General features: G+C 39.9%; 1 protein-coding gene across 2 annotated transcripts in view; it reads left to right on the forward strand.

Annotated features, from left to right (window-relative positions):
- Positions 1-1,204: 1,204 nt before the first annotated feature.
- Positions 1,205-12,679, forward strand: part of TBC1D22B (TBC1 domain family member 22B) — a 70,060-nt gene continuing 58,585 nt past the window's right edge. For both annotated transcript variants that reach the window (XM_063096546.1, XM_063096545.1), the window contains exon 1: positions 1,205-1,388. In XM_063096546.1, the coding sequence (XP_062952616.1) occupies positions 1,333-1,388 (56 nt within the window). In that variant the 5' untranslated portion in view covers positions 1,205-1,332. The remainder of the gene's footprint in view (positions 1,389-12,679) is intronic.

Raw genomic sequence — 12,679 nt, forward strand, 5'->3', positions numbered from 1 at the left:
ATTTTGAAATTAGGGGACAAAAGAAGCTTGAAAATGGGGGCAATGTAGAAAGAGGCCATTGGAGAGCATATAAAAGAAGGTCCTTCTATAGACAGGGTATTCTTAAGTATTCTCCAATATGTGAAAGGACAGGTGGCGGCAGTAATCGGGGTTGGGTTGGGGGAGGGGGACAATCAGCCCACCTCAACAGTCCTTTGTTGGGACAACAACTACTCTGGACTGGCACCTGCCTTCCTTCTCCCTCCAGATCACCATGGAATAACCCAAAAAGAGCAAAAGACACCGACGAGACATTCGAAAGATTCAAAATGCTAATATTAAATCTCATTCTTAGTGAAAATTAGATTGAAAATAAATTCAAAAGTGAAAGACTTATGACAGATTAATCAGGGAAATTAAGGGTGTTGGGGGGGTACATTTTTAAACTTTGTGATTCTCCATGGAGAGATACTATGATCTCAAAAGAAATGGTACTTGGTAATCTGAATTAGATGGATAAAATAAGAACATTTCTTAAACATTGTTTATCACCATCTGGATTCTCATAGTCAGAAAGTGAGAGTTATGGACTGAAACAGGGATTAGATCATTTAAATTTCACCCACAGCACAAGTCCTTCAATAGCGTTCAACTGACAGAGGAAAAGGAGTCTCTAATGAACCGTTACTGGTGTGTTGAACAGTTAGCAACCCTGGGCTAACGGATCTGTATTGACCTTTCCTCACAGGAAAAAAAAAAAAAAAAAAAGATCGGGATCTAAACGGAAAAAGGAAGGGGAAGGTAATAACCAGAATGTCACTGAGTTAGGAGATGTTAAAATGGGCCACAACCTGATGGGCCCTTACTTTTAGGTCAAACTTATATATATACATACATACATAAATATTATGCTTTCTCTTTTCGAGAAATATTAGACTCAGACACCTCATCTCTCCCAAAGAAAACAGCACCCTCTCTTCCTTCCCATAGGTCCCTTTCTTTACCTGCTTCTGCTCTCCAGGGTGGGAACTTTCAGCCCCGTCTCCCTGCTCACCCAAGCTCCGCCTTCCCAGTCCACCTGTGTGCCCAGCCCCTGACGTTACCGTTTGGCTTCAGGGGCCTGCAGGATTCCCGCTTTTGATTGGTCCGCCCGTCCATGGCCGGCGCAGCCCACCAATGGCAGAGGTGCTGGGTGGGAGGGTGCCCACATCCAAGATGGCGCCCCCCCGGAGCTGAGAGTGGGTGACCGGCGGCCGGAAAGCGGCCTGGGTTGGCCCTCAGATTGCGGGGTCCAGGGGGCATCAAGCCAGGCACCCCCCTGTCCGCCTACAAGGCCTTGCCCGGGCCAGAGCAATGGCCGCCGAGAACAGTAAGCAGTTTTGGAAGAGGAGTGCCAAGCTGCCGGGGAGGTGAGCCCAGGACGCTGAGAGGGAGAAAGGATTGGACCAAACCGTTCCAGATCCTAATCCCTAAAATTTTGCGGGCCTGGGGCGCAACCGAGGCCGGAAGACTGATTTGGGGGACCCGGACTAGGGAAGCTAGGGCTGCCCAGTGGCAGCAGGGCAGCTGTCAGGCAGAGGAGCTGACTGCGAGCTTTGCGGACAGCTGGGTGTGGGGTGCAGACCCGGGTCTGAGAGTGGAGGTCCTAGGAGGAGTGACCTCAACTGGGAGGTGGCCGAAGACTTAAGGGGCAGTGAAATTGAGTGTGTAGTCAGTGTCGGTCCTGGGCTCGGAGGACCATCCCCAGAGCTGCTTCCCACTTTAAACAGAACTCCCTCTCGGGGGGTCGCCACCACGCACAGGTGGTTGTATGCACGAGGGTGGCCCCTTCCCTTACTCCCCAAGATCAGAGCGTACGATTCTTTTTCCCGGACTCCCAAAGGGTTATGGAGGGAGCTTGGGGCCGCCTGCGGAGGCTTGGGGGACAGGAAAAGTGAGGAGTTCTCAAGCCCGACCTTACTTTATCTTGAACTGGGGCCTTTCCCATTAGGAATTATTACAAGGTGACCACAGAATTGGAGTTATTACTTTGGCATTTTCTAAGGATTTGTCCAGCCCCAAGTGACCTCTTCTTCCCCTGCATTGAAATGCTCTTCTTGTGCAAATGCACTAATTCTTCAATTTGTTGGTGAGGAGACCTTCTAAGCTACTTTTTCTTTTACTTTTTGGTGTGTGTTGAGATTCTCAGCAATTATCCATCAACCTGTTGTTGATTTACAGTTTCAATTTGTTTTGGGAAGAGTCCTGAGAAGTTTAAGTGTGGGTTTCAGTCGTGAATTTAAGATAGATTCCTGCCAGCCACTGTTTACTTGGTGATGAAATTCATGTTTGGTTGTGCCCCACATGCTAATTAATTCAGGTTTTCCTTCTGGGATAATCTTTTGAACTTGACTTTTTTTTTTTTTAGACGAGAGAAATGAGTATTAATCGTGGCTATATAACAGGCTTATTTAGGATCATTTTAGACATATGGAGAATAAAAGGTGGGAATCAGCTTATAGTAATAAATGTTAAAATAATACAAGGGAATGCAAAGATAGCTTCAGATTAAAGTGTTAATATTAGTGCTAAAGATGCTCTGTGTTTTTAGATAAGCACTACTTCCTGCCAACTGATTCCTTTTCCTTCCTGGTCTAGTGAGCTCTCCAGTTGTTCTAACTGCTGTTCTCTGGGGTTTTCCATAGTGAGATCATTACATTTTGGATCCTAACATTATAATCAGAATCAATGGGAAAATTGTTCTATCAGGGAGCAATATAGGAGATGTGGGACATGGCATGGTCTTTTATGCTTTCTGACCGCTAGTTGCTATTAACTATCTTTTGTTTTCTGTACCGTTATTTCCTCTATTGGACTACAGGAACAGTCATCTTTGACTTTTGCTTTTTTGTTTTGGTGGCTGGCCAGTGAGGGGATCTAAACCCCTAACCTTGGTGTTATCAGCACCATGCTTTGCCAAGTGAGCTAACCAGCCAGCCCTCGTTGTCTTTTTTAAAGCATTACTTTTGTGAGATAAGAGGAGTCTTTTCAGTTTATTCAAGTTTTTGGCTTCCTTTTTCATTTTGAAGAATATAGAGGGATAGAGGAGAGAACTTTTGAGTTCAGAAAGACTTAGGTTATTATTTGGGATCTCTTTCCTGTGTGACCAAGACAAATAATTGACTCGATCTCTCTGGGCCTCAGTTTCCTTGTCTATGAAATGAGGAATAAAAATACGCTCCTCAGGGTTACTGTGAAGATTAAATGAAATACTCTATTTGTAAAGAACCTAGGACAGTGTTTATTTAGCACATTCTAATTGCTCAAAAATTGGTAGTTATTAATGTTACTGTTATAATTAGAGGAGGTAAACATTTAAAAGAATGTTTCTCAGATCCTTACCCCAGTACTAGTTATTTGTCTTCATTGTTTATTTACTTATTTTATTGGGGGCTGGCCTGTACAGGGACCCAAACCCTTGACCTTGATGTTATAGCACCACTGCGCTCTAACCAACTAAGCTAACTGGTCAGCCCCGTTGTTTATTCTTAAGGCATTAAAATGTTGCCACAATTTCTAATAGGTCTTAGGACCTCGCTTGTTGAAGAGAAATATTGTTCAGCTGTGTGCTTTTAGCAGGGAAGCCCTGGGAGCCCCTGGTTATGGGAGAAAACTAAGTTTCTTTCAGATAGAAAGGTGCTTTGATTTAAGGAACGTGTTAGGGCATTTTCTCAAGAATTGAACTTTTGTGTGTGTACTCTTTAGGTCTTAGAAAAGAAAAACTTTGTCCTGGATAGGGAAATGACACAAATGACTGTGTACTAGATTCATGGCAATTTAGAAGTGAAAATATTTTACTCTTCTTTGCATATTGAAAGGTAAAAAATCAAAGTGGTGGCAGCTTTCTTTCAGTTTCTTTGATCATGATCCAGCAACCTTAGTGACAACAAATAGGAGTTTTATTAAATAAAATAGCCTAAGTTCAAAATGAATGAAACATTCTTTTTTAACATATCAGCTTTATTAAGAAGTAATTCACATACTATAAAATTCACCCTTTTAAAGTATGCAGTTCAGTGGTATTTGGTATATTCATCTATAGTACAGATGGTTTTGTGCAGCCATCACTGCTAACTTCAGAACATTTGCATTACTCCAAAAGAAGCCCCATACCTATTAGCAGTCACTCCCTATTCCTCCCTCCCTCTAGACCCTGGCAAGTACTAATCTCCTTTCTGTTTCTATGGATTTACCTCTCCTGGATATTCCATATAAATGCAGTAACATAAAATGAGGCCTTTTCTGGTTCTATTTCATATAGTAATATGATATAAGGCTTCTTTTACTAAGAATGTTTTCAAGCTCATCCATGTTGTAGCATGTATCAGTACTTCATTCCTTCTCGTGGCTGAATAATATAGTTCCTTACATGGATATACCACATTTTGTTTATCCATTCATCAGTTGACAGACATTTGGATTGTTTCTACTTTTACCTATTATGAATAATGTTTATATAAACATTCATGCACATGTTTTTGTGTGGGCATGTTTTCCATTCTTTTGAGTATATGTGGGAGGGGAATAGCTGGGTTGTATGGTAACTTGATGGAATTAAACATCTTTTAAGTTCTTTCAGTTATTCACGAGAGCTACATGTACTTAAAACGTCAAATGGTTACATTGATACCTAGGAAGAGAGGAGGCAGTGTGTACCTTGTGGTTAAAGATGTAGTCTCTGGAACCTGATTGCCAGGGTTCAAATCCCAGCTCTGCCACTTCTAGCTGTGTGACCTTGTGGAATTTAGCTAACCTCTCTGTGCCTCTGTCTCCTCTTCTGTAAAATGGAGACAGAATATCTACCCAGTAAGGCTGTTATGAGGATTAAATGAGATAATGCATAGCAGGTGGTTAAGAGGTACTCAATAATATTAGCTGTTATGAGAATGATAGTTATGATTCTAGTAGCTCCAATTTTTGTTTTCTCTCCTTGCCTTAGTTTCTGAAACTGGAATTGAAAAACTTTGATTAGTGGTGTGTGTCTGGATCCCCCAGTGAGCCCTGGGCTGAAGAAAAACACCACCCCCCTTGGTGATTAGGCAGAGGGTTTATGTAGGCACAAAGAAGCCTAATGCAGGGCAGCTGTGGTCCTCAAACTTTAGTGAGTCATCTGGAGGGCTCATTAAAACATACACTGTCAGACCACATTTCCAGAGCTTCTGATTCAGTACGTCTCAGGTGGGGCACAAGAAATTGAGTTTCTAACACATTCCCAAGTGCTGCTGCTGGTCAAGGGGCTGCACTTTGGCAACCACTGAGAAAGAGTCCTGGATAAGACTGAAAGAAACCTGAGTCCAGGTGCTGGGGGCTTTTGCCATGGATCTTGAACAATTAATGCATCTCCACTTGGCAGTCTAATAAGAATTTCAGACTTAACATGTCCAAGCAGAACTTTTGCTTTCCACATTTGCCCACCTCTGCAAAGCTGCTTCTTCTGTCTCACTTAGTGGTCCCACCGTTCACGAATTTCCTCAGGCCAAAAATCATAATGTTTTTCATTTTTCACTTTCTCTTGTTGTTACATCCAATTCATCAGCAGTCCTGTTGGCTCATCAAAATATATCCCAAATCTGAGCTGTTCCCACCACTTCCACCCCTACTACCCTGGATCAAACTGAGTCCTCTCTTGCCTGGACTACTGCTGTAGCCTCCCCATTAGTCTTCCTGCTTTTCTTTTTGCCCCTCTACAGGCCTCCTATTTGTAGCTAGAATAAAATTCTCTAAGTCTTCTAGGTTCTTCATGGTTGGAGAGATAGGCCAGGTGAAGGACTTGGATCTTAATCCTAAAAGCAGTGGGATGCCATTAGAAGGCTGGTGACACTATCAGATTTGCATTTATAAAAATATCATCCTGCTGCCCTGAGGAGACACTTGGACCAGTGTTTTTCAATGGCTGTAAATGTAGGGGTGCATTTGGTATAAATGCCTGGAAAGCCACCAGTTATTGGGATTGATGTAGAGGATTCTTAAAGCAAATGTACTTCACAGGGCCTGGTTTTCCAAAGCCTTGAAGTTTCAAATATTGACCTTGTGGAGGACTGGAAATTTTCCTCAGGCTATAAAGTCTCCGGTGTAAGATAAAGATTTGTGGCACAGCAAGGTTGCTGGCTCAAGGACAGACTAGTTACTGATTGAAATGTAAAGATACTGGAAAATTGCTGGAGGGAGAGGGAATGTTTGCTAAGATCAAGCTTTTGTTGATAGGACCACTTAATTGTCTAATGGAATGTCATCTGACTTGTTTCACTGAAAGTTACCAGCCTATATTGTTAAACTATAAGCCCACCTATGTTCATGTTCTCATCCCGTAACTTCCTGATCTGGAAAATAAATGCAGGAAGAGAACCCCAATTCGGGGTTAATTTCTCAAGGAAGGGATGCCTCTCGCTTAAGGGTTCCAGCCGGAGATTAACCACTTCGGGGTCTCTCACTGCTCAGAAGAGATGGGCTTTGAGTAATCCTTTGCATCTCCATCACCCAGGGGAAGTAGGGTGACAAATCCGTGGGAGGCAAAGCAACAGACTGACACCCTTCCCACACACATTACACATTTCCAAACACTCTAGCCCCATACCTTTACCCACCCCTACCCTGCAATTCCCACCTCCACCTGAGGATCAAAATGAGTATAGGAGTGGGGTTAGGAAACTACTGCAGTCAATAGGGAGAGATAGCTCAGACTAAGGGCAGTGGCAGGAGAAATGGAGAGTAGTGGTTAAATTTGAGAAGATAAACAGGACTTGGTAAATCATTACATTTAGGTAGTGAGGGAGGAGGAAGAGGTGTCACTCTCAAGTTTCTGACTTAGGGGGTCAGGTAGATTGTGGTATCATATCTTTAGAGAAAAAGTCATTTTAGGGCAAATTACTTAACTACTCCATGCCTCATTTCCTTATCTATGAAATGAGAGATTTGGATTAAGTGAATTCTAAGGCTCTTACCAATTCTGAAGTTGAGTATTAAGTTTAAACTGATCAACTTGTGTCAGTGGATATTTCTATTTTGCTCTGTCCATCACATCTGGCATGCTTGGGGAAGGGAGAGGGGATTGAAGGTAGGCTTTTCTATTTTGTGCTTTTTTGTGTGTGTGTGTGTGACTGGCGGGTATGGGGATCCAAACGCTTGACCTCAGTGTTACAAGGCTGTGCTCTAACCAACTGAGCTAACCCGACAGCCTATTTTATGCTTTTGAAAGTAGCTAATTGCTAGCCCCAATGAACAGGAGTGTCATGAAACTGTAGAGTATTAGAGTTTGAGACTAAGACCACTGCAGATGAGAAAACTGAGGTCAGAGAGAGGAAGCCGCTTCACCCAAATCACACTACAGATTTCTTGACTCTTGGTCCAGTGCTCTTTCGCTGCTGCTTCTCCCTTACCTCAATTTCTGCTGAGATTAAGACACCCTCTGTCATAGCAGCTCATCCAGTACAATGGTGTGGACTCTTCCAGTGAAAAGATGTGGATGAAGCTCGGAATAGAAGAGACAAAAGTGAGCCAGGCTCATTCTCCATGTTCTTATTTCCAATTTCACTGGGAAGGGCTTCTCCCTCTTTTTAAGCAAACTTTTTATTGTTAAAGTCAAGGTAATCTTATTAGCAATAAATGAAGTTGAGAGACATGTTTAATCACTTGAATTACTTAGCTGCCCATACATTTTTAACTAAAACCTTCTCTGTCATTTGGTTATTTTTCATAACATTATGAATCTGATAGTAGACTCAGTGTAATGGTCCCAGCCTGTCTGGGCAGGTACATTACAACCTGTTCTTGGTGTTTTACTGATAAAGTAAATGACTAGAAGACACGAAATTATCACTGAAACAGTAGGTTTCCTGTTCTGGAAGACTTCCACAGAGTGACTGAACCTGAATGAGTTGCCAACACATTTGCCATTTAAATTGGACAGCTCTATTACCAAATTTGCTTTAGCTCCTTTGTCAGTGCTCAACAAACACCTGTTGATTTTTTCTACCAAGGTTTTTGCACTGTTCCAACGAGGGAAAACAGCTATGCCAGTATATTCTGTGGTGTTGGTTTTATTAAAGAGAATGATGGAGGTTGACCAGAACTTTTGCTCCATTAGTCTCAGTGGCAGCATATTCATGGCATTTTTTTCTTTGTGCATTGTACTTTCTCTGGGATGCAGTGTGTTAACCTGTAGTTTTTGGGTCTAGCTAGAGAAGAGTCAGCTTAAGCAGAGGTCTGGCTGGGTTTTGTAGAGTTCCAATCTTCCCTCACTAAGTATTGTTAAGTGCCAGCTGGTGTGTGTCACGTTCTGCCTGGTGGTGAGGGGACTACAGAAAAAGACATGGCACCACTACAGCTTTCTAGAAGCTAAAATCTACTTGGCACCATGGGCTCCCCTGGTGAGGATGCTGTTTATGATTGACTTTCCGGTTTTCCCACCAAGCATATGTTACTTTTGTTATCGGAAAGACTTAAAAGTGGAGCTGGGTGAAAACACATTGTTGGGTGAAAAAAGTAAGATGTAAAATGATACGTGTGGTGTGCAGTCTTATATGTAAAGTTTAAAAACAAAAAAATACTGTGTTTTTATGAATATATGAAGATATGTAGAAGTATAAAAACCGATGAAGGATTCCCTCCAACTTCAGAATACTTATTATCTTCAGAATACTTATTAACTTCAGAATACTTCAGAATACTTATTATCTTTTGGGGAGGGAGGGACTGCAATTGGGACATCAGTAGTCTCTCTAACACTTTATCTTAAAAGAAATGTGACCAATGTTAACATTTCTTAAATTGGAATGATGAGTTCGTGGATGTTTGTTATATTATCCCATATACTTTTCTTTGTGTTTGAAAATGTCAATTAAATGCTTTTACACTGTTAGAACAATTTTTTAAAAAATTTGTGTTAGATCAGACAGCCAGTCATGAAATTAAGTAAAATTTAAAGTATTATTATGATTTAGAGTAAAAATAGTCGTATATGCAGTATGATGTCATTTATATAAAGTTTTAAAAACATGCCAAACAGTCTTACATATTATTTAGGGGTACATACGTGGAAAATAAAAACAAACATGAGTATGAAAAATGCCAGATAGAATAGAGAGGCTTCCTAGGAAGGGAGGGCAGAGGTGTGCCAGGGGTTTCAACTCCATAATGTGTTATTTCTTAGCTCGGTGTTGAGCACCTACCTGAGTGTGCCTTATACTATGATCTAAATCTCGTTTATTAAAAAATATAAACCCTGATTTATGTATGTTAGGGAATCAGAGTTAGTGGATCCTGGGGATAGGGACAGGGTAAGTCTCATGGGAGAGTGCAAAATTTGAAGAGAATGTTACAGGATGGATACAGTTTGGAAAAGGGATATAGAATATAGAAAAACATTCCAAGTAGGAAAAGAGCCTGATTTAATAATTAGGATATGTTTGGAAGGTGGAGTGGAGACTAACCTTCCCTTGAGTTGAGTATGGGTTTGGGAGGAGTGTCCATGGTACAGGCTGATAGGTGAATTATAAATGTCAGGAAACTGAGCACTTTAATCGTCAGGCCCTTTTAGTCTGTCTTCACTTGGTTTCTCTTCCTTTTCTAACTTTTTGCCTGTCTTTTTTAAAGTGTAGTAAACTGACTTATTATACAAAGTGTTCCAGGTTCAGATACATCATGGTTTAATTCACGAATATGTTAACAAATTCAGTTTGGGCTTGGATATCTTTGCTGTTTAAGTCCATCATTTGTCTTAGTCTTTCTAGCTGTGCCAGCACATTGGGCTGACATCTTTAAAAAATAGTTGGCTGTGACTTTAAGATTCCTTTCCTAGATGGTAACTGATGGCCTCTGTCCCTTAAGCCTACACAATTAGTTTTGCTTTTTTTCTTCATGGGTTACTGGCAGGTGGTAATACTCTTTTAAGGAGAGGATCTAAGGATCCTCTCTTATTTTTCTACTCAGCCACCTGCAGAGTTTATCCCCTGATTTCATATTTTACTACAAAGAGGGCTTGTGGCTTGGAGAGTTCAAGTGTCCTCATCTCTGAGTATCTGTAAATGCTAAAATGCAAATCTATAGCCTTTTAGGTGTGTTTTTTTGTTTGTTTGTTTGGGTCATTTGTGTTTTAATTTTTGTTCTAAGTCCTCTCTAAGTCAAACTTTCCTTTTACTCCTTGGATCCTCTTTTTTTTTTTCTCTCCTATACCTCTGCCAAGGAAACCCTTTAAATACATTTAAAGTAGTATTGTTTGCTTTTCAGAGTTTGTACTTCTGTAGTAGTAGTATTTGCAATAGTTTGTTTACAAATTGCTTAACCTTCCAGAGAGATTTAGGAAGTAGAAATTTTTTTTTTAACAATGTGTGTAATGATTAAATCAGAGTAGTTGGTGTATCCATCACCTAAAACATTTATTATTTCTTTGTGTTGGGAGCATTCAAAAATACAATAGATTGTTGTTAATTATAGTCACCCTACGGTGTTATAGAACACTACGATTTTTTCCTCTATTTAGCTATAATTTTGTATCCATTGACCAATCTTTCATTATCTCCCCCCCATTCCCTACCCTTTCCAACCTTTACTAATCACTATTAGTAGATATTCTCATAGCTAAAAAAGTAGGGGCCATATCCATAAGTATTGATTATACACAAGAAGACTCCTTCAGAAATCTTAATAGAATCAATGTGAAAATGATTTAAAAGCATCTTTAGGATCACTTTTGTTATGTGAAACAAAGTAGTGGTAGACTTGTTCTGTTTTCTAAATGTTAGGTAGAGATTAAATTATAAAAATGACAAGCAGGAAGAAAACCAACACTTCTTGGGTGTTGAGTGTGTGCTGGGTAGTGTTCTAATGTTTGCAAATCTACTCACTACCTTCTTACCATTAGATGAGTACTGTATTACCGCCCACCAGGAATTGTGTGTGCTAAAGGGTTTTTGACACATTATTCTATTTAAACCTTCCTACCCTCTTAAGATTGCTTAATTTATTTCTTATAAAGGTGGTGTTTATACATGATACCAAATCAGAAAGGTACAAAAGGGTTTTCAGTGAAAACTGAATCTCTTTGGTACCCTTTCTTCCAGTCATATGGTTCTTCTTCCAAACCACTGCTAATGGTGTCTTGTGTATTTTCAGACTCTATGAATACATAGATATAATCATACATAAATATGTGTATATATTTTAAAGATTTTTATGAAAATGGTGTGCTAAAGTTCTGCATCTTTTTTCAGTTAATGTCTGAATTTGTTTCATGTCAGCGGATATAGAACTGCCTCATTTTTTTTGCGGGGGGGTGGGGGAAGCTGGCTGGTAAAGGGATTAAACCCTGGACCTTGGTGTTAGCACCATGCTTTAACCAACTGAGCTAACCAGCCAGCTCCTCATTCTTCTTATTTATTTATTTATTTATTTTTTTGCTCCTCATTCTTTTTAAAAGATGTACTTTAAATTTATTTAATCAGTTCCCTGTTGATAATAATCCTTTTTCTTTTAATAGGTAAGTTCAACCATTTATATTTATTGTCATAACTGATATATTTGGTCTTAGTTCTATTTTTGTTATCTTTTAAAATAATCTTTCACTGTATGGACTGTGCTTACATTAACATTTGCCAATTAGATATTTTATATTCTCTTTTGCATCCATAGAGATTCAAATTTAAGACCTAGTCCTAAGGTTAGATCAGTTCAGTGCTCTCCACCAGTTCTTTTGTTATAGTTTCCGCATCTCAGGGTTAGTTGAGGTTTGTCCTCTTGTAGTTTCTTCAAGCAGGAGTCAAGAAAAGCATATTCTCTGAGTTCTTACAGGTTGAAAAATGTTTTTCTGTCACCTTTATACTTGAACAACAGTTTGGCTTGATATACAATTATTCTCAGGTCATTTTTTTCTTTTAGTTGTGATATATTACACACAGAGAAATACATGAAACACAAATTTGTGGTTTGGTCGCTTCACGAATAATCACAAAGTGAACACCCAAGAAGCCCCTGTGTCTGTTCTCTGGCCCTGCCCCCACCCCAATCACATACTTTTATGGGTTTTTTTGGGCGGCTGGCCAGTACAAAGATCCAAACCCATGACCTCAGTGTTACAAGATTGTGTTCTAACCAACTGAGCTAACTGGAGAGCCCCACATCCTTTTATGTTAATCACTCTTTTCTTTATAATGTTACTACTGTGCATCCATCCCTAAGCAGTAGAAACTATTTTTGCCAGTTTTTGAAATGTAAGTAGAATCACACTTTGCTTCTTTTGCTCAATAGGACATTTGTAAAATCCGTCCATATTGTTACTTGCAGCCCTGCTTCATATGTTGTCATTGGTGTACAGTATTCTATTATATGAATGCATTGCAGTTTATTTTTCTATTCACTTTTGACAGACATTTGGTTATTTCTTGTTTGGGACTAAGAGGTGCCTTTGTGATTTGACTAGTTTTATATATGTCTCCTGATACACATATGTATATATTTCTCTTAAGATGTATATTTGGGAGTGGAAATAGTGGGTCTTAGGGTATGCGTATTTCATTCTTCCTAATGTGACCAAATAGTTTTTTGAAGTGGCGATGTTATCTTATATGCCACCTACAGTGTGTGAGAGTTCCTTGAGTTCCTTGAGTTCCTCTTCCCTTGATATATGGTGTTACTTCACTATCTTTCACCCTGATGAGCTTTTAAGGTA

Source organism: Cynocephalus volans, chromosome 5 (assembly GCF_027409185.1).
Source record: "Cynocephalus volans isolate mCynVol1 chromosome 5, mCynVol1.pri, whole genome shotgun sequence".
NCBI lineage: Eukaryota > Metazoa > Chordata > Mammalia > Dermoptera > Cynocephalidae > Cynocephalus > Cynocephalus volans.